General features: G+C 47.5%; 1 protein-coding gene across 1 annotated transcript in view; it reads left to right on the forward strand.

Moving 5' to 3' along the window:
• LOC149365759 (dihydropyrimidinase-like) overlaps nt 1-23,073 on the forward strand; it is a 45,652-nt gene that overhangs the window by 15,482 nt on the left and 7,097 nt on the right. Inside the window, exons 2-7 of the mRNA XM_089545790.1 lie at nt 7,501-7,595; nt 9,960-10,033; nt 18,912-19,022; nt 20,132-20,299; nt 20,630-20,772; nt 22,267-22,613. Of these exons, the coding sequence (XP_089401916.1) occupies nt 7,501-7,595; nt 9,960-10,033; nt 18,912-19,022; nt 20,132-20,299; nt 20,630-20,772; nt 22,267-22,613 (938 nt within the window). The remainder of the gene's footprint in view (nt 1-7,500; nt 7,596-9,959; nt 10,034-18,911; nt 19,023-20,131; nt 20,300-20,629; nt 20,773-22,266; nt 22,614-23,073) is intronic.

Genomic DNA, 23,073 nt, shown 5'->3' on the forward strand with positions numbered 1-23,073 from the left:
GTTTTCGTTCTGAATGAAGCTATGCTGTTCTTTCTAGGCATGCTGACGTTTCTCTGGCAGGAAACGCGTTTTCTCACGAGACAGCCGACTGTAAAATCTCCGCTCCCCCCCCCCCCCCTCCACATACACACACGATTAAAACTCGAGACGACTACACCGATAAGGCCTCCTTGACCACCGTTTTGAAGTGAATGGAGGTGGAGCCTGGACTCTGAGATCGACGAAAAGAAAACTTGCTCTTATGAAAACTTTGTTTTCAGTGCAAGAATGTCTCTAGAATGCGGTAATCTATCGATTCAAGATAACTTCAAATTGACATCAGTTTCCCTTTAAGGTGCCTCGGATGTCCAGCTAAATGAACACCGCGGGTTTTTCCTGCTTTGTCAAGTGAGCTCTGCATGGCCACATGTTTTGCGTCGGTCGCGCTTTCTATTTTTTCTTTGTTTTTCCACGCTGTTGGCGAGCCACTTCGCGAGCTTCTTTCGATGTCTGTTTGTCACGACGACGATGAGTGTCATATGGGAACTTTGGATTTTGATTGCGTAGATCAGAGTCGAACGCAAATACAGTCGGACCTCGTTATAACGAAGCGGTTTATGACTAAATAATCGATATAACGAAGTAATGATGATTGCTTTTGAAAGCTCGTCAACACAAGCTGTAACGAATTAATCCCCAGGTCCCTTCAGCTTCGCTATAACGAGGTTCAACTCAGAAGGACCAATTGGGTGCCGCTTGAGGTTTGCGTTCTCGGCATCGTAGTACTGCATACCGTTTAAAAAATTGGCTGTGGTTTAGCTCTGGTTAAACCTGGAGGATTGCGAAAGCAACGAGGAGAGATAGAGAGAGAGGTGATGGAGAGCGCGCGGCCACGGCGGCGGCCCCGGCACGCTAGCTATGCGCCGCTACTGCTCATGCGCAACTGGTGAGTGCGGCGGCGGTACCTCTGAGTCACCCGCGCAGCGACGGCGGCGGCGCACCAGCTGTGCGCAGTGTGACGTCACTGCTCCTCGCGCATGCTCAGTATGGCCTTTCGTCAGCTCTGCGAAATGGCTCGGCGACTTGCGTAGTGTTACTTTCGCGACAACAACAAAAAACTGGAAGACAAACAAATGGTCAAAATCCTTGATTACGCGTAATTCGAGGATAGTCGGCGGCAGCATTCCAGTTTGTGTTTGGTTTGCGTTTAAGTCGATTATAAACTTACGTTATTAAGATAACACGTGGCATATACTCTTTCACATAAAAAAAAGGGATTGAAACGCTCGAAATTCGTTTGCTGCAGCTCTTGCATCCAGGGTTGCATCCAGGGTTGCATCCAACGCCACCTGGCAACCTTATTCAAATTTTCGCCGACTTGGATGTATGGTTCCCCCTAAAAAAAAAAAAAAAATCGACGATCGGTATCGAGTCCCAACTTTAACCCTGACCGGACTCAGTCGAGAGCGAAGGTGTAGCAGGGAAATGAATAACCGTGTTGCCATCGTAACGCTCTGTTGCTTGCCGTGCTCCGTATCACGCCGGAGGCCCGTATGTCGGCGCCCAAGACTGCATCCTTATTTCTTCCGTCCTCCTCGCCAGCGGGTGGCGACAGGCGGCGAACTCGCCCCAGAAGCCGGAAACTCTGTTCTGCCGTGCGGGGGGAGGCCACGCCCTTTGCGAGCTTCGCGAGCGGCCTGGCGTAGCCGACCGTTCTCCGGTTCACATCCTCTTCCGCGTGTGCGCGCTCCCCTCGAAGGTCGCCCCCTACCCGACTCGGGTCGTGGGAGCAACGCCTTGGCGCCCCTGTGCGCGCCTCCAATTAATCCAATCATCGCTGCGATGAAAACTCGCTCTTCGCCGCTTTCGCCAACAGTGAGGCTTCGTGACTGCATGTCTGTTAGAGCGTTTAGCCCGCGCCGGCTATATGTAGGTTCTCTGTCGACCATGTAGGCTGGTAAGATCATAGAGGGCGCGCAGTCTCGTGAACCGTGCTCTGCCGGCGGCGTATGGCGGCCGCGTATGGTGTGATTTACTTGCTACGCTAGCCCCAAGAGAGAGCAGCAAATGTCAGCCGAAAGAAAGGGAAAGACAGGGTGCAGGTAGGAGGTGATTATGTCTTAACACAGTGTCCCAGAAGATGCCCATGTCTGCGCATGCGCGGACTGGTACACTGCTTTAAAAGAGTAATACACGCGTTCGTCAATGAACAGGCAGGCTTTCCTAAAGGCTACTCGACGAAAGACCATAATCACAATATCAATCTGGGGATAGAGAAGTGCGCAGGGTATAACCAACCCCTATATGTAGCCTTTATAGATTACAAGAAAGCATTTGACTCGGTCGACACTTCAACAGTCGCGCAGGCTTTGAGCAGTCAGGATGTAGAAGTCTGTTATGCAAAAATACTGGAAGATATCTATAGCGGGTGCACAGCTACTGTAGTCGTCCATAAAGTCAGGAATAAAATTGCAATAAGGAACGGTGTCAGGCAGGGAGGCGCGATCACGCCAATGCTATTCACCGCCTGTTTACAGGAGGTGTCACGAGGCCTGGATTGGGAAAAATCGGGGCTAAAAGTTAATGGAGAATACCTTAGTAATCTGCTATTCGCTGATGACATTGCCTTGCTAAATCACCCAGGGGATCAACGGCAAAACATAATCAATGAATTATACAGACATTGTGGTGCTGTGGGCCTAAAAATTGATATGCACGAAACCAAAGTAATGTTCAACAGCCTCAAAGGGAACAGCGGTTTACAACTGGTAGCGAGGTGGTGGAATTGGTAAAGGAGTGCTACTATTTAGGGCAGGTCATGACCCCAGATCCGGATTCCGATAGGGAATTAACTAGAGGATATAAGAATGGGATGCAGTGCATATGGCAGGTTCTCTCAGATCATGAAGGCCAGTTTACCAATATCCCTCAAGAGAAAAGTGTATAACAGCTGTGTCTTACCGGTACTCACCTATGGGGCAGAAACGTGGAGGCTAACAAAGAGGGTTCAGCTTAAGTTAAGGGCAACGCAGCAAGCTATGGAAAGAAACATGATAGGTGTAACGTTCAAAGACCGGAATCGGGCGGAGTGGGTGGGGGAACAAACGCAGGTTAATGACATCCTAGTCGAAATCAGGAGGAAGAAGTGGGCTTGGGCAGGACATGTAATGCGAAGGCAAGATAACCGCTGGTCCATAAGGGTGACGGAGTTGATTCCAAGGCGAAGGGAACCGTAGCAGGGGGAGACAGAAAGTTAGACGGACAGATGAGAATAATAAGTTTGCGGGGTTAGGTTGGTTGCAGCTCGCAAAGGACATGGTTAATTAAAGAGACATGGGAGAGTCCTTTATCCTGAAGTGGGCATACTAAGGCTACTGATGATGATAATGATGATGACACGCATTCATAAGCACACCGCGCGCGTCGTCCAAGCTAGCACACTCGGCTGAGCATACGTCTTTTGCCTATTGCGAACAGCGTAGTCTATGCAAGCACGGCCCGAACTCTGCAAAAACCAATGAAAGCAGGGTTCATTGAAGCCACTACTGCGTACCACTTTCCATAAGGAGATCACGAATTTTGAACTTAATTTTTCGCGCTGTGGCAGCACAGTCAGGAATGTTTACGGGCCCCACCCCGGCTTCAACGGCTGAGTGAATGCGTTCCGACAAATTTCGCTGAGGATTCGGCCGTGCTTCTCGAGAGGAATCACTCTCGGCGACCTTTTCACAAACAGCCCGGTGGCCGACACTGTTTTCGACACGGCTGGCGGATGGCGAGTAGTAAAAACTTAGATCACTGCCCCGACCCGCATTGCAGCAATGCGAATGCAGCACGTGCACATACTATATCGACGTCCTTCGTTGTTCTGACGTCTATGCACTATATCGACGTCCATGGCTATTTTGACGTCTAGGTGTATTTTTTCGTGTATAAATAATTAACTAATTACACCTCATCAACTAAATTTTTCCCACGGCAGCATTTTATCACTATCACTGTCCCACTTTCACACATTTATCTTTATAGAACGACGTAATCGTGTGGACAAAATTTGCGGACACGTTTTGCGAACACTTTTTCGCAAAACGCATAGATATGCTGCCACATCGAGTGGCGTGAGCTGAAAGCTTGCGCCGCTGCTGATCGAGTCACTGCATTTGGAGAGCAGTTACGAAACGTGGTTTCCTTCCGGAGCTGTCACTCGGCCTGGTGACCTTGAGCAACTGCGTGTTACAGCTGTAGGTTGGGAATCCCCGCTATCGCGGGGATTCCCAGAGCCGCTCCCCACGTGTTTGTGTTTTTCGTGAAATGTTGTCTTCCTCATTATTAGGGGCAGGTGAAGTGCTCTCAGTTTTAGTATCCCTCTTCAACCTTTTGCGGAGAATTCATTCTTTCACATACCCAACAATTCTGGACAAAAGCACTTCAGAAGGAGAAACCGTTTATGAACACAATTTTTTCATATATTGCAAGATTTCACTATAAAATTTGTAAGACGGGGGTTTATTAAAGGCACTGGGACCTTATTAAAGGAGCAGGGCGGAAACAGTCTGCGGTCAGCCAAAGCGAGCCCAAAGCACGCGCAGCGATGGCACTGCCGCCGCTGCACAGAATGTTCGTCTTCGTCTTTACAATTGCCCCCGGGGAGAAAAGGAGCCAACCTGGCGACTCAGGGCGCAGGCAGGACGGCTGGGTCGTAGAATGGCTTGAGGCGCTGGACGTGAACAGTCTCGCTGCCACGGCGGCGGCGATCAGAAGATGGGTTGAGAGGTTCTACAGTGTAATTAACTGGAGATGTGCGCTCCAGTACGCGGTATGGGCCGTGGTACTTGGCAAGAAATTTTGATGACAAGCCCGGAGTATTCGTCGGAATCCAGAGCCACACAAGGGAGCCGTTGGCGAAGTGTGGTGTTGTTTGGCAGAGGTCGTGGCGGGATTTCTCTCTGCACTGGGTGTCAGTCGTGAGAGCACGGGCGATGCGGCGACAGTCTTCGGCGTGCCGGGCGGCTTCAGAAAGAGGCGTATACTCGGAAGCATCGGGTTGGTACGGGAGAATGGTGTCGATGGTAGCAGAAGGGTGACGGCCGTAAAGGAGAAAGAAAGGAGAAAAGCCGGTAGTGGACTGCGTTGCGGTATTGTACGCGTAGGTTACATACACACAATATATCCGCAGATCACCCGACGGAAGTCTTGTATTTTTGTCTATTAACGTTTAGGCCATCGCCAAAAGTGTTCCCCACTGAATTTCTATGGCAGTCTCCACTGTTCGATGCGATCGATGGAAATCCTTTAAAAGAACGATTTTGGTACATATCAGAAGAATGGACCAGCACCTTCAATATTTCCATAACAGTATCTTACAATTTTCCAATTTTCGAAATTTTTATCCCAGAATGTTGCACATGTTCAACGATGTGATGACGCCTGTGAAACGAGGCGTGTTGACGGGCCGGCTCCGAAACAGTTTGCGCTAAAAAAAGTGCAATGGAGGAATGCAGAGATAAAAGGCGTTCCTCAGTCGATTGGCGAGATAGCAGTCGCATGCGCGCCGTGCACACCCGCGGAGATAAGAGGGGTGGATTAACGCCTTACGTACGGGCTGAGCGGCCTGTCGCATCACTGCGGGAGCCGAGCCGGCAGTCTCGACTTTTTCAGCGATTGCAACATCTGACACGTGTGTCGCAGAGAACGCAGTGAGGTCACTCGCAAAAGGGTCAAACCCACGACCTTTGCTCCGCAACCATAGCGACGTGTTGTCTCTCTATAGCTCACAAGAGATGACATCGTGCGTGACAGAGGTTTCTGCAACGTTTGTGGTTATACACCGCAATGCAAAGCTCACGTGTCAACTCGCGACTAACCTAACCTAACCTAGCCTAACCTAACCTAATAAATGCTCGGCATTGTTACGGTAATGCTAATTTCTGTGACTCCTGGGGCGCTGGGCAATGCCGATGCCTGTCGGAGCAGTAGTTGCCTCGTGGCGTCAGTAGCGACGTCATTGTGTTCGGACCAATCCGTGATCGGCATTCTGGCCGACTGGCGTGGCGCGTTGTCAGTCTGACCAATCCGCGTCACGTGTTGTCATGACGTAATGCGCGACGCCGATATATTCTGACCAATCAGCGTGATACATTTCTTTGATACATTTGATACATTTCGATGTACTCTGGTCATGGCCAGTGGAAAGGAGACGGCTGTGATGCGTCTGAACGAAGGACTCCATACTCGTTTGAATTAGCTTGCGTTATTGACAAGAGACTACGCGTAATGTCCCGATGCCCAATGTCATGCCTTTCTACTCACTCATACTTAGGTCTTGGCTTTCATATTTTACGAGGAAGAACGAGGTGTTTTGACTTAGGTGTGCTAAACACAAAAACGTCGCAACTTTCTATTTCTTCCTTCTTTCATATCTCCATCTCCTCTTCCTTCTTTCATTTAAGTCGGCTTCACCCAACGCTTCCCTGCCCGGACAGAAGTCAACTTTTCGTCGAAGGGGCGAGCGGACTTTGCCGCCAAGGTTTCCGCTGCGGCAAAGCTCGCTGCTGTTAGCACAGTGGGCAATGCTGGTGCAAATGATACCCATGACTCCGTGAATTCGCGCCTTCTCATCTTTGAGGTCAAGAAATGTTGGGCTTAAAATTTTCTTGTCATGGTGTGGGTCAGAATATAATAATCTGGGCCTTTGTTCTAGGCGCATTTAACTTTATTAAACTCTTGACGTGTGAAACACTAATTTGACCGATTTCTGAGCGTAGGTGCATTATAGAGAGCACTTACATCAACCGAACTCTGGCATTCAGAGCACTGAATCAGTCCAGAGAAGGTCTATTCGTTTTGTATGTCATCGCTAAGACTGGCAGTTTTCACCTTTCCAGCACCTTCTTAGGTGCCAGTCAACTCTTTGCCTGAGCAATACTTTGATTTGAGCTAGTTGGTTGTAGCATGGCATGTTTACGCAAAAGGCGTACTGGCGCTAAAAAACGAAGACAACACACACAACAGGTCAGGACTGGCGCCAGTCCTGTCCTGTTGTGTGTGTTGTCTTCGTTTTTTAGCGCCAGTACGCCTTTTGCGTAAACATGTCTTTGCCTGAGCGATGCCAAATTAAGTGCGTGAAATATCTTTACACCCTGCCTTCCCTCTTTGCACTACCTCAATTGACCATTTGCCTCGGAGAAGGAGTATCAAATAACCAGAAATATATAAACTATTTCGGCCTTTGCGCGGTCACTGATACATTTACGTAGTTTTTTTTTTCCTTTTTCAATTTACTCCTGGAGCTATCTTTCGTCTAAAACTAGGTCTTTGGCCTCAGACAAATCTCTTTACGCCACTGTTTGCTGTTGGCTTTGTTTATTGCGACTGATAACTTGTCTATCGCACGACCGTTGTTTAAGCTTTGTTTATCTTCTGGCAGTTATAAAATCCTTGCTACAACCGTTTTTCCTGACTCATCCCTGGGGATCTGCGGAATGCACAGTGTAACAAAGCATATTTGTGTTCTTCTTTCAGAGTGCGCAAACAAGGCTGCTTATCAAGGGTGGCAAGGTTGTCAACGATGACCTCATGACTGATGCTGACGTCTTCATCGAGGATGGCGTCATCAAGTGAGTGGTATTACTTCCTCCTTACCTTAAGTGTAGCGTGACTTGGGAGCGGGCGCCTCAAAGCGTAGAACAGGCTGCTGGGGGATATACTATCACGCCATTGCCTTGATGAGCAAATCACGCGCCATCAAAACCTTCCCCAAATTTGTCATTTATGCAAGCTCGAAGGCGGTCACAAGCAACACACGTGGCTGACATAGCAAGCACTAAGAGCAAAAGCGATAGCATGTACCTGTGTGATGGTGTTATCAGAACTATTTAGGACCTCGCTGTGCACTAAGATTCGTCCGAAGTGATGCAGGGACAAGACTAGCCAATAGTAGACGGCAGCATCGATTGGAGTTCTTCCATCAAAGAAACCCCTTGCACATGGAGCGTCTGTTTTTTTACGAGATCCATGAAATAAATGTTATTTTAATGAAAATAAGCGTTGAGGGGCGTATGATTAGACGATACACCCTGTTCATTGATTATTCCGACAAAAAAGGCGTATTTTAATGCTGCGCTCTCCCCTATTCATTTATTATTCATATGGAAGAGGCGTATTTTAGTACAGCGCTCTCCTGGAGCTTTCTCGGTGATCTCTGAGGCATCGTCTGGATTGAAGGATGCCGATATTTGTTCCTATAAGGAACGGCGTTTCACACAAAAAGAATTCCTCGCATTTGTCTCATAAACATAGATGGAAACTCTGCAGCGCTCATTCATTGCGCAGGTACCAATGCCGGCTATTATTGTTAAATACATTATCCGTGTAAGTTGAATCTGGCGACGTAGTTCCCGCTCAAAACGTCCCTTGGCGAGTCATTCGAGGCAGCGTGCGAAACTCTCTAATAGCCTTATACAGGAGTTTCGTGACCTGTGGAAAAGTGTTTAAGAGCCCCACATCGCTTATTCAAAAAAATAAAAATAAAAAATGTGAACCTTTACTTGCTTCTCATTGAATGTGTGCGAGCAGGGCATGGATTCACTGGTTAGATGCTTTAACCTGAGGACGGTAGGACAATGCACGCTGATTTGAACTCTGTTGGCTTAAGGCAGCACATCTATGTTGGTACTTCATACGGAGTTCCAATGATTGCTTGTGAGATGTGTTGAATTTGTTCAGCAATTCTAACTTGACTGCGTAGCGGAATGTTATGCGTGAATCAATTAACGGCCGAAGAATGATAGCCAACAGTTAGGAAACTCAGAGAAGAACCTAAATTAAAGGAAGAGAGTTGGTCGGAAGAGTGATAACACCAGCACTGACGTGGAGACTGAGGTGAAATAGAAGGTGACCTCAGTAATGAGGGATGTTAACATTGAAAACAATGAGGCGATAGGAAGAGCGCTACCTTGTTGGCTTGTGCATTGATGAGGCCTGGGACAACAAGCTGGGTGAATTGAGATGACAATACGGGGGCAAGATGCAGAGGCAGAACCTCTGCGTTCTGGTGTAATCTAAAGCGGATAGTCGCATAAAGAAACAGGAAGGTGAACAGGTATGGAGTAAGGAATACAACTGAAAGAGGGAACGAAGTCGAACATAAAAGATCGAATAGAATAGCTACTCTAAGAGAGGTCGCCAGGCGCAACGAAATGTGCAAATTGGCAACCCTCCCACGCCATTGTTTCGGGACTGCTTCATTCAATGTCTGAAACGGGACCTTGTAAGCAAAATGGCAATTTAACACTGAGGAGAAGCAGCAAACGGGAAATAGGTACAGGAGGAATAAACGTCAGAAATGTGACAATCTGGAAGCATAAGGATCAAAATAACAAAATGATATCGAACAAGAATGGATAAAAAAAAGCAAATAGTAAAGTAAAACAGACGACACTGAAGGGCTTAAAAAAGTTAAACATGCTTATAGAAGCTGAAGGGGTGTGGGAGCACCGGTCAGACTGGATGTTTGCTTAGAAATTATCAGGAAATAGAAAATGTCACCACAGAAAAAGTTGTGATCAGTATACACATACGTGGGCTCTATACAATCTAGCTGTGCCTTGCGATGCTGTGAGCAGAGCTTTAGACAGAGAAAGGTAACTGAAGGTGGTAATAACGCACTCTGAAAGCGCTGATTTTCAACGGCGCAGTAAACGAAATTCCCCTGTTTTCATCGCCGTATGGAAGTTGCTTGTCTATCGTACGTATGCAGCCCGACGTACACAGTTTATTGGCAGGAGCTTCACACGGTGGCAGAGGCTACAGAATAAGCACACCACCCATCTAGCATCACAGCAATGAAAGTACAAGGACGAGAGTTAAAAAAAAATTGAGGAAAAATATTTGAATGCACCGCAGCTGAAGTGAATTTTCAGTGAACAACCCCTTGATGATGCATTTCGAGTAACATGAAACTCTTGTTTTCAAACTATTAGGCAGGTGGGCAAGGACCTGTCTGTGCCAGGTGGCACTCGAACCATCGACGCAACTGGAATGTACGTCATGCCAGGTGAGCACGTGCTTCGGTATACAACCCTAACAAACGTTTTTTTTTTAGACAGTCTATTGACTGTCTGTAGACTTCTGTCTACAAAATCTATAGCCTCTCTACAGACAAATCTTAGAAAACAGTCCATAGGCGACACATGCTATAGATAGTCTATAGATTTATAGCCATACACTTTTAGTAGACTTTTGTCTATAAGCAGTCTATGGACTATGGATAGACAAGGAATTATCTGTAGTAAGGCAACAGAGTCTATAAGAAGTCTATAGACTGTCTATAGACCGTCTATAGACTGTCTATAGAAGCGTTAGAGAATCTTTAACATGTACTAAAATCTTATTAGTGCTTTTTCATTCTTTCCGTGCCAAAATTTTTGTGTTCTTCATGTTTACGTCTTTTAATTTTCTTTTGCCTCTAATGGAGCTCTGATGTAGCGCGAAGATTGCCGCGGCTGCCGGTTGTCGCCGCACAAGCCCACTTGTGGCTTCGGCGCTTCCGTTTCTTTGTATGTTCAGATTATGCTGAATAATGATTATTATTATTATCATTGTTATTATTATTATTATTATTATTATTATTATTATTATTATTATTATTATTATTATTATTATTATTATTATTATTATTATTATTATAAGGGAACAGGCTGAAGTTCAAGATATCAAAAGCTTTTCTGACCTTCTGTGCACATCCTCTTAACCGTTCATGACTATCAGGATTGCGAACACAATGCAAATTAGTAGGGCCGTTGCCAGTATCCGTTCAAACTTGTCTGGTGCTACTTTGGTCTACTGGTGCAGCGCTACGTTTTTTTTTTAGCGAAGCACCGACGCTTTTAAAAGTGAAAAAGCAACAAGATTTGGTTGAGGAAGAGCGATCTGCGAGAACTTAAGACAGTTCTATAGAGTCAGAACAAGGAGTAGACAAGGCTCATTGAAGCACGTCAACAGCTGCTCATTGTGTCACATACAGGGGGCTTGAAGTACCCCTCGCAAAAGGTCTCTAGACTGTCAGCAGCCTGTCTGCAGGCTTTTGTCAGTAAGATCTCTGAACCATGTATAGGTCTATATCCTTACACGTTTAGAATAACCTGTCTATAAATAACCCATAGGCTTGTGTCAGACCTTCAGTACCCTGACCCCTGACCCTGTTAGTGATGGCTAAGGACACGTGAAAAAGTAATCTCCCTTTCCTCTCTCTTCTTCTCTACCTCCCCCTTCATTCTTCTTCCCACGTGTAGGATAGCATGCTGGGCATCGTATAGTTAACCTCCCTGCATTTCTGCTCATCCTTCTCTCTCCCTCTTTAGTAGCCTGCTGGCTCTGTATTGAAGAGCTAGGTTTATAACCTTGCACTTTTAACAAGCTTTCGTCCGTCATTTTGTAGACCTGTGTCTGACAGACTGAGTAAAAAACCAACAGGTTTATGAACTGTACTTTAATAAACCTTTGTCCACAGACAGCTAAAGACATCTTCAGCAGATAACTGTACGTAAGCTGCAGGCTGTCTATGTTCACCTCACACATTTCGGATTTGCCTGTCCAAAGGAAATTCCTACTAGCGCTCGAAGAAGTCCGAACGAAGTTACTTAATTTCCTTCCTGGAGAGCCCGAACCGTGTAGGTGAAGGGATTTCTTTCGCGCAGCCGAGCTTATATAAAGTGAGCTGTTAAAAAGGTAGACGGAACTAACCAAGGAGTGCAAAATAAAAAAAAAGAACGATTCCAAGGCTCGTCGGGGGCGCTGACTAATGATCGCCAGTGACAGCGCGCGCTTTCAATCACAGGCTCAGCCACAGTCGGAAAGCTCTAGCTAAACTGGATCCGTGCGCGCCGACCAGCGCCGTGTCTACCTCTTCGGCGTCTCTTAGTATAGTAGCAGCCGGAGATCAGGAACCATTACTCTGCCTTGGTTTGGTTTTGTGGGGTTTAACGTCCCAAAGCGACTAAGGCTATGAGAGACGCCGTAGTGAAGGGCTCCGGAAATTTCGACCACCTGGGGTTCTTTAACGTGCACTGACATCGCACAGTACACGGGCCTCCAGAATTTCTCCTCCAAAGAAATTCTAGCCGCCGCGGCCGGGATCGAACCCGCGTCTTTTGGGTCAGCAGCCGAGCACCATAGCCACTGAGCCACCGCGGCGGCTTACTCTGCCTTCCTCAGAACTGCCTGTAGAGAAAGTACACAGTTGTCTGCGCGCAAGTGGGCGGGGCTCGCTCGTTTACGCGTCAAAGGGGCTCCGAAAACCGGAAGGTAAAACTGCTCTCTGCACTCGGGTTTACAAAACGAAGACCGCGCAGGCCAACGGCTGCGTACAGCGGCTCGTATGACACGGAAGGACGGGTCTACAGGCGCCACAGCTCGCTAGTTCTCCACGCTGTTTACAGCGATGCATGTTCGCCGACCGAGGGGGCAGCGAATTATATTCAGAGCTTACACTACTCCTTTCGATGCCGCCTGCAGAACAGCATCGAAAAACGCCACGTGTTCCGTCCTTGCGCCACGGAACACGTGGTGCAACACCGCGGCCCACAATGCGCGCACGCTCCGTGTGCGAGTAGCTGCGCATGCGCTCAGCGATCGACGTATCCCTCGCAGTGTATATCTGAAAACAGCTCTGCAACGTCCTGTAGAATAGGCTATAATGGGGTGATTAAAAGTAAGCTGAATTCAGCGGGAAGGGCCAGTGTGGGCTTGCAGTGGCACACGGTACTGTCCGAGCCATCGTTTATAGATCCTTTTCAGTTCCGCATCTCCTCGCCGCGCCAACGGGGAGCATGCGGCCCGTCGCCGCGCCCGCCACCGCGGCGCTGCTGTCGATGTTTGCGCCAAGGAAGTGCGTCGTCTGCTCCAGACGCGTACCGTTCCGCTGTCCTCCCGCAGGGTTTAATCGAAGATATTGCTCACGCTTGGTGGCGTCATTATCTGCGCTACACAAGTTTAAGGAGTTAAACTACGTGTGCGTAGGAGCGACCAGTGCTTTAGAAAGATGGGCCTCAGTGATTACGTTTCGTCTTGGGCAGAATAGTCGCTTTCGTGCGTCTGTAGAATGCGGGGTTTCCAGCGCATTGCGCTTGAACGGGGACCTTACCCCTCTGTATCAATCCCATTGGTCGCGAGTAATTTTTACTCTTGCTTTAGAATTGCGAAATTGATCAAGACAGGATTTACCAATAAGTTTGGTTTATTGGGGTTTAACGTCCCAAAGCAACTCGAGGTATGAGAGACGCCGTAGTGAAGGGCTCCGGAAATTTCGACCACCTGGAGTTCTTTAACGTGCACTGACATCGCACGTTAAAGAACCCCAGGTGGTAGAAATTTCTGCAGCCCTTCATTGAAGTTGCAAAGCCTGAACGTCTGCCCCGAGTTTATTAAATATTAGAAGAACCCTCGAGACTAGTCTCCAGAGGTGCCACAAAGCGAGTTCTTAGTTTTCAAGGAACATATAGAGAGCTGCCCCATAGATATCATGTTGACATTTTTCTGCTGCCTCTGGCAAATACTAATAGAATAAAAAAAAAATCAAAATCACACACACGTCTTTAGTGGAGTTGCATTATCATCTTACATCGTGAAACTTGGGAGAAAAAAACCACCTAGGCGCAAATAATTTCACAAGGACACAAAAAGAGACGAGGACACAACGGACAGGCGCCAACTTCCAACTGTTCTGGGCAAGAGCAATTTCTCTGCGCAAGATTCTGGGCAATTCTGGGCAAGAGCAAATTCAAGCAGGCGAGGCTTTTATTCGAAGCCTTTCACAGAAAGAAAAAGGCAGCCTTTTGCGTGAGCGACACTTCAGTTAAGTTGTATGCGTCGGAGTACGATTTTCTGAGCAATAATGTTCGTGCTAGGCGATAAGTCACGGCTGCGATAAGGCACGTGGTGTGTAAATGTGGGCGTTGCCTGAGACTATAAATGCATGTGTTTTTTCGAGCAATAAACAGTTGAAAGTTGGCGCCTGTCCTTTGTCTCCTCGTCTCTTTTTGTGTCCTTGTGAAATTATTTGCGCCTAGGTGGGTTTTTCCCAAGTTTCAAAAAGCAAAACCAACTAGCCCGTCAGCATGCCTTACGTAGCATATTATAGTTTATTAAAACTCCTCACACACTTTCAGGCATCTTCCTTTTCACTTCGTTCACCATTTACACAAGCTTTGCTTTTTTACGTTCCCTCCAAGCTCTATTGGCACAGTCGTTCTCTTGGCTCTTCTTTCGGGAAAAAAAGTACATTCGTGTGACCAAATAGAAGTTTACAATCTGTGCTGTAAAATCACATCTATGCTCTGGGCAACCGATACAGTTTGTTTATTCCAGAAAAGGTCCCTAAAGGCATCTTTTTTGTATGCTTGCACAATGGTCTCTGCTGTGCTTTTCACGCATGCTGCCTGTATGACCATCTTTAGTGCTTCTGGCAGGTCTTGTGTCACTTCACCTAGACTTGTTGGAAACGCTTTCTTCAGTTTTTCACTGAGTTGGCTAATTTCTTTCTTTTGCTCCTGAGCAGCAGCGGTGCGAATGAGCCTCTTCCTCAAAATAGGTGCTGCAAGGCACACCTTTTTCTTGGGTTTCAGTCCACTTCTTCTTTTGAGGTCCTTGGTCATTTTCGCACACTTTATACGGACTCCTTTTTCTGCCTCAGACAGAACTCTGCATTGCTTGTGGTATGCAGTTCCTCGCCCGCTAGAGGTGCAACCATGACAGGCTTGCATAGTTTGTACAACCTGCACAGTTGCCTCTACATCTTCTAAAGAAGTGATTTCCAAATCCATAGGCAGCATCGGCACGTTTTCCGCAGGCAGATACAACATAACTCATGTCTTCGCGAACTACGACACTCTGAGTACTGAATATGCATCTGCCTCCAAACCTGCGTTATAAAAAACAGTTTGTGATCGGTGCCCGTTTTCATCTTCAAGAGCTTCCGATCTCCACTGACGAGGTAACCTCAAAGAAGCGCTCTTCTCCACCAGCTCATTAACATGCAAGCAGCTGACTTGCACGGGCTCTGGTTGCTCTCGCTCGATATCCATATCGTCTGCAGCGTCGCTCTGCGTTGCCACTGCGTTTCTTGAGACGGTTGCTCTCTTTTTTGGAGATTTTCGCCGTTTACGATTGGAGGAGAAGTACAGCGAGAGATCAGGATGGTAGGAGATGGTAGGAATTGCATCACTCCTTAGAGACCATACACCGCGCTCGATTTCAATCACTTATCTGTTGATTACATGCTTATATGACTTCACAATATCCCCTTCTTGAAAGTGGGCGTCGCACACTTTGCATGTTTTCCCCAATAGCTTGTCTGCACGAGGTATCACTCTCGGCCATTTTTCAAGAACTGGATCGGTCGACGGAGAAAAAAAGTGCCTCTTCTCCGTGTTGCGCCGGTACCCGCTGGTACATCCCGGCACGAAACACGTTGGCATTTGGTTGCCAGTCCTAGCTCATTCTAAAGAAGATAAATGACGCACACTACCTACCCTCTGACAGCGAAAAAATCCAGAACCTGGCGTTCGAGAACATTCGGCAGCCCGCGCTACTTGCACGCTGGGCCCACACCATGAGCGTCCACACCCGACTACACACCGAAAGCTGCTGAAGCGTAGTGCACAAACACTCAACTCATAACGACAGGATCACTTGATAGCAAGAAAACGCGACGCAAATGCGTACGGCTACCGCAGCGTCAGCAGCGTTGCTGCACCGCAGCGTGGCTAGCTAGCGTCGAGCGTGGCGCAAACTTCGACTGCAGCGCCATCTCAGTGGCTGGGCGCAAATCGCGGCCGCTTCGGGTGAAGCAGTTTCGAAACTAAAGAGCTTTATAAACGGTGGTCCGAGCTCACGTGGTGCCAAGTAGCGGAATGGTTCCAGTTCAGCTGGACATAGTGTTCCGTGGGCTTGCATTCCTAGTCCCGAGATTTTACTCGTCGCGCAGTTTGAGGTCCTTCTCCGTCCACTGCGGTGTGCTGCTTGCGCACTAATACTGAGCTTTCTCAATAGTTTAAGAAAGAAATATCTTCAAGCATGTAGGCAGAACATTGTTCCTGGTTTCTTTCCATGATAAAACAAATTCCCGTAGAAGGTATGGCTATGTGGACAGGACGTTCCGTCTCACAGCCGATCAATTAAACGCAAAAACGTGCCCGGTATTTAACGCATGCCAACTTTTTCGTTTTTTACAGTGAGGGGCTGGGTGGGTTTATTAACGGCTGCAAGCGCTGGCCGACCAGATTCTCAGCTTTTGAGCGGGACAAACAATAAGGGATGACACGCCTGAACGCTCTTGCGGAACATGCAAACCAAACAGCCGGAAACAAAGACTCGTGTTTTATTTTTCTCTATTGAGGCAACATCTGTGTAGACCAAAGAAAAAAAAACTTTCCCACCAAGTTAGCGGCTACAGATAGAGGAACACATGACCAAACATATAAGGTCTATAGAATTTCTATAGACTGTCTACAGGCCGTCTATAGAACAGGAGTCGACAAAGGAAACAAAACTCGGGCACGATCAACTAGCACCCACGCACGATTTATAGACGGCGAATAGGCAGAAGCAACTTCCCTTCTGACTTGCATCATATATAAAGAGAGCTAAATGCCGTATCGACTTACGTCTATAGACAGACTATAGAACACGAATAGGCAGATGAAATGCATTCCTATCAACTGCGTGCCTAAGAACAGCCTAGACCTCAAGTATACGAAAACAGATTCCATATATTAACTTTAGCCAGTAGACAGTGTACGTACCTCTGATTCAATTTAACTGAACGTTTATTTTTCGAGGGAAAATGTTTGACTCTCTATAGCCTTAGCTAGGCTATAAGGGTAGCAGTAAAATAGATTCCCTATCAACATTCTTGTGCAGACAGTCTATCTTGAATATTCTACGAAAATGTTTGTAGGAAGCCAATAGAGTGCGTAAGAAGTCTGTAGCAGTCTAAAGCTCTCTTCTGTAAAGGGCTGCCAACTACTCGCGGCCTTCGCTTTGTGAAGTCGCTTTTACGCCGTCAAAAAAGTGTCGCAGAAATAGCAGCATTGCTTAGTGAACGACAATAGTGTCATGATATTGTCACGTAGTGGTGACTGCAGTACGGCGAACAGTAAAACAGCGAGAATGTCTTCGAAACGAAACTCTTTATTCGGGCTGACTTGCGCCCGCAAAGAACTGAATCACTCTGCGGCGGCATATCAACAAGCGTGCTGGGCGGTCGTCGAACAGAATGACCGCCGCTGACGGCCGTGCTCTTTTTAAAGTTGATAGCGAACCTTCGAGATAAAGCTTTAGAAGTTACTAGAACATTCTGGCACAAACTAGTATCGGCTCAGTCCGGATGCGATCCATCGAGATAATTCTAGGCGCGTCTTGCGTCACAAACGAAGCGATAAAGCGGCGTGCCGGCAGCCTTGAAGCATGAACAAATAAACAACAAACAAACGCTACAAAGATTCGCGGCAATATGCATAGCTGAAATTAACAGTAAGAAATATATTAGGGTCGAGTACGTATGCTTAAAGGGGCTCTGAAACACCCTCCATAGAGAGCACATGAACTTGCTCAATCACTGCATTTTGTTGTCGTGGACATTTGAGCCAAATCACTTCTACACGACATTTGAGCCAATCACTTCTACACACAGCAGAGAACCCGCAATCACGCGCGAAAGTTGGCTAGCCCTTTCCGGCGACTTTTTCATGTTCGCACCTTCCTCTGTCGCTCGCACCTGCGTATACAAGACAGGAGATGGCTATTGATTAGATTCTTAGATTAGAGGCAGCTACTGTGGACGTGGCCAGTAAGTCACTTTCTCATGTTCTCCGGTGGGTCAGGAAGCTCTGCCCCCTGAGGTGGGACCGGCCGAGGAGCGCCGACCTTCTAGCGTGCAAAAAGTGACGAGAGGAGAAGGAAAGGCGCGATGCTGAAATTCAAATTTTAGCTACAGATAACTCAGCGTCAACGAAGCGTATTAAAAAAAAATCTTGCTGGATAATAGTAGTAGTAGTAAAAGACTTTTAATCGACCATAATTTACAGGCCGAGCATTTCGACCGCCTGGGCGACCAGAAGCCGCTGTTCTTCTTCCCCTTCAGCGCCAAGCTAGTCGAGCCAGGTGGTGATGGATAGAGAGGGTGGGGGGAAGGAACCCGACTGCTGAGCAGCCGGGCAATAGAAGAGGCAATGGGCCAGGTCCGCATAGATACAGGGGCAGTTGGGACAGGAAGGGTCCGATCGATAGCGATAGAGGAAGAGGCGGGACGGGGTGATAACTGCATTCATCTGAATGTGCCGAAGAAGGCGAGACTCCGGCACCTTGAGTGATGGATGAGGGGGAGGGTAAAGGCGTTTGTCGAGGCGGAGCTCAAGGTAGACCTCTTTTATGGTGGATAATATTCGTGAAGCGGGGAACATCCAGGCTTACCGAAACTTTATTAGAGCTCCTTTCAGGTCCCCTTTAAAGCAGGGAACTGCTGGGCTGTCTACTGGGAGTGGAAAGAAGGGAACCGTAGCCCACATTAGAAGCGAAGTATTGGGATGTAGAGCATTGAAGTAAAATGTCGATGTGGAGCCGGAGTGATTAGTATTAGATGCTCATCGTAACTAGGTTCACAGTCCAGCACTTAAGTAAGCCTGGCGTGGATGACGGCTGGAGTGAATGCCTGTCCACGCCCGGTACGTCTGCTTCTATAGACACGCTCCGTGGTTGTACGCAGTTCGCACGCATCAGGGATAATCTCAAGTTCGGGATCGCCGCTTGGGACGAAAGCTTGTCTCGGCGTTGTCACTGTGGAGAGTGAATCAAGGCTTCTAGGTAGTGATGGTCTTTAACGCAGGGTTAACCAATGCGAAATGGCTGCCATATATGCCCACTGCTTTCTTCATCAGGCGGCATCGACTGCCACGTCCACTTTGAGTTCTTCTTCATGGGGACGCGCACCGCTGACGACTTCTACACTGGCAGCAAGGCGGCGCTGGCTGGCGGAACCACCATGATTAGTGAGTCCTTCCTACTGGAAAGTCCTTCCTTCTGAAGCGTTTTTCTGTTCAATGCGAAAGCATTAAGTGGCTACGTTGACGCCGAAAGAACCTTATCATAAATACGACAAAACGTTTTGTCGTAACGACAGGATTTTCTGTCGTTTTGTCGCAAGGACAGGATTGTAACGACAGGATATTCTATTGTTTTGTCGTAACGACAGGATATTCTATTGCTTTGTCGCAACGACAGTATTTTTTGTTGTTTTGTCGCAACGACAGGATATTCTGTTGTTTTGTCGCAACAACAGGATTTTCTGTTGTTTTGTCGCATTTTCCTGTAGCATTGTAGTATTTCTGTAGTACTTTTCTGTAGTCTGTAGTTCTGTAGCATACTACACAGAACTCTTTGTTACTACAGAAATGTCTGTTGTTACTGCAAGCTTTAGGTCAGATACGTAACAGGAATTCTGTTGTGACGGCAGAATTTTTTTGTTGTTTTTTGACATATGCAAAATCTGTTGCCGGTAGTTGGTCCCCTGTGACGAACACATTCACTAAAATTTTGAGCAACCGTTCGTCATATAGCATTCAGGGTGGTGCCATAGTATTTCTCTTACATAGCTTAGATGTTTTATTAAGTTGGAGGCTTGCTTGAAGGGGTTCGGACCAATGACATTTGCATCTTCAGTTGCATGCTTCCTGAGACTACATTTTCCCTTGAGGTGCAGTTGATCTGTCCACCAAGATGTCGAGATCCGAGAGTTCATCAAGGGAGAGGTAACTGGGATATTCCTAAGCGGATTGATCTTGAAGCCGTGTATTGCCTGGATTCACTACGCTAGTTAGGTCGCTGCCATTGATGACTACAGTCTTTATTAAGGTATGAAACGATGTCAAACGTGCCAGTGGTGCTGCGATTAGTCGTCGTGAAGCTTTTGATGACATGCCCCTGTTTTCACCCAAAGAAAATTAAATTGCAACACGTTCATAATAAGCATATCGCATGCCATACGCAATTGTATCAGTTGGCACTGAGCTCATGTCACAAATTTGAGAGAAAAATGCTGTGATTTCTTTTCTTCCGCGGCACTCGTCACGCACTAACTTTTCTTCTTCTTTGTCCACAGTCGACTTTGTGACTAAGAAGTCTGCCCACATGACATTGCTCGAAGCGTACGAGGACTACCGAAGTAGGGCCGATGAACGTATCTGCTGTGACTACGGTCTTTCGGTAATCCTCGACGACTACAACGAGAACGTCTTGAGGGAGATGGAAACACTGACCAAGGAGAAAGGTATGCCCGCGTTAATTTGCCTGCTTGCTTGCTTGAGTCTTCCTTCCATGCTTCTGTCTAGTCTCTCTTTCCCCATTCCTCTCCTTCAGTGCTGATCAGTCCTACCGACACAAGGCCGCTCAGGAAAGCACTTTATATTTATGTTACAACAGCCTTCTGCCCCCCACCCCCAATGCAATTTCTGGTTGCATATTGCTTACATGTGCTTGTCGAGTTGGAGGCTAGTTTGCGACAGGGATTCGAGCCGACGACATGTGCACATTTAATTTTATGCCATCCCAGACTTGCACCACTTGCACCTTTGCAGCTATTATATCCTCTCATGCGCAGGTATCAACGCCTTCAAGATGTTTATGGCCTACAAGGGCGCACTCATGATGGAAGATCACAAGCTCATCCAGGCATTCAAGGCATGCAGCAAGCTGGGAGCGCTGGCTCGAGTGCATGCCGAGAACGGGGATATCATCTATGAGGTACGCTGCTCACGCTTTACCTAGCACTACATTCAGCCAGGTCTATAGCCGGATACAACTCAAGACGCAGCGGCAGGTATTACTCAAAGGAGGCCGTGTAGCCAGTGGTCTTGACCAGTTGTTATGACATCTTGAGTAATCTGGCTAATCCTTGGTTAATCCTCTTGCAACTGCCAGCCACCTGCCATCCCTCACTAGCAGATTTCATTTCATTTATTCTACTCTCAGGTGTTTGGCATTAGAGAGGGTGTGGGGCATTGAAGCAAAGTGAAAAAAAAAATAAAGCAGACTATTCAAGAAGGAATGCCATATGTACGAGTTACGGGATTAACCACAACGTCACGACAATCTGTCGACTCCAATGGATGGAGGGCCTCCTTTGAGGAGCATATCAGCCGCTGCGTACCTCGATTGTATCCGACTATAGTGTTCACTTGCGTGGTGACTGATTTCCTCTTTTTATAGAACACTGCGTTCTTTTTGGCAGCTGTGTAGTTCAGTTGCAGTGTAGCTCTAGGAGATTTTATGATTTTATTCCAAGAGACGGCAAGCGTAGCAGGGGCGGCAGGATGTTAGGTGGGCAGATGAGTTTAGGAATTTCGCAAGGTAAGGTGGGTGCAGCTGGCACAGGGCAGGGTTAATTAGAGATATATTGGAAAGGCCTTTGTCCTGCAGTGAACATAGTAAAGCTAATGGTGGTGATGATTTTGTCAAAGATGAATGCCTCTTCTTTTGCAAACGCTGATCTGAAAAAACTGAGAACTGGCTTTGTGGAAAGAAAGGCAACTGTCTCATTTCCATGTGGATACCTCATTTTCACCTTCAGGAAAGAGAGGAAGGAGGCAATGAAAGAAGGAAGAGGGGAACAGGTGCCATTGTGGTAGACTGGATAAATTTCGACCACCTAGGGTTCTTAAAGGACTAGAGGCATCAAATGTTTCTTAGGATTGTTTTGTTTTGTTTTCGAATGATGCCTAACACATTAGTATGTATGGTTCATCACCTGAAATTTGCCTGCGTTCAGGAAATAATTTGTAATTGCATTTCTTCTCCCATATGGTCTCTGTTTCGATTTCACTAGCCGAAGGTTGGCTGCGACGTCACAAGAAAGTATGAGATCTCATGGGGCAGACATAAACTGCTGCAACATAAACTAGTGCAGTTATATTGCAACTTTTGTATGCCTCACGTGGTCTCGTACACCTACTTGTGACACCGCAGCCATCGTTCGGCTACTGAAACCTAAACTACAAGACAAAAGAAATTAAGTTGCAAATTATTTAATCAGCGCTCTTGAATTCCACTGTATGATCCATGTTTACTAATGTCATACCCATCATTTCGAAGCAAAGCCACATTGGGGAAATTTTGGTGTCTCTACCCCTTAAACGTGCGCGGACGCATCGAAAACCGGCCGGCCCGGCCGGGATCAAACCTGTGTCATCTGGCTCAGCGGTGAAACGCTTTAACCGTTGAGTGATGTGCTGTTTTCAGAACCAGAACAAGTTGCTCTGCATGGAGGTGACCGGTCCGGAGGGCCACCTCTACAGTCGCGAGGAGGAGGTCGAGGCTGAGGCCACACACCGGGCCATCGTGCTGGCCAACCAGGTCAACTGCCCGCTGTACGTGGTGCACGTCATGAGCCGCAGCGCAGCCGAGATGATCCTGCGGAAGCGCGCTCAGGGCTGCGTGGTTTTCGGCGAGCCCATCACAGCGGGCCTGGCCACCGATGGCACGCATTACTTCAACCGCTGCTGGAGGCACGCCGCCGGCCACGTGCTCTCTCCGCCGCTCAGGCCGGACCCGACCACCAGGGGCTACCTCATGGACCTGCTGGCCAGGTACACATCTGACAGCGAGAGCTGTTAAGGGCACGTTCGCCAGTCCTGCGGCGTTGGCGGCGTAGCACGAAACTTTACGAGAGGGAAGGGTGGAGAGATAGCGAGCCAGGTGCACCTCGCCATCCTTTTGGTCAGTGCTGAGTGACGTGACGCATTATGCCACTACAGCTTGCCACACTGAGTGGCCTGAAAGCAGTGACATTGCGAGAGGCAGCACAGTGACGTAACGCGTGCATTAGCGCAGAATATAAATAATAAGGAAAAAACAACATTACATTGACGACAGCAAAACAGCTGTGGCTGAATCTCGTGTTACACAGGGGTTACAGTCCTGTGAGTTTTTTCATTAACAGCTTGCGACTTTGGTGGGCCCGTGTGGTAAGTTACCCTCTGTTAAAGGAAGGTAGCCAAATATTCGCCTAGTTGCCCAAATGTACTATCTGAGATGTCAGATTCTCAA

This window comes from Amblyomma mixtum, chromosome 1, assembly GCF_055824585.1.
Source record: "Amblyomma mixtum isolate Tamu chromosome 1, ASM5582458v1, whole genome shotgun sequence".
NCBI lineage: Eukaryota > Metazoa > Arthropoda > Arachnida > Ixodida > Ixodidae > Amblyomma > Amblyomma mixtum.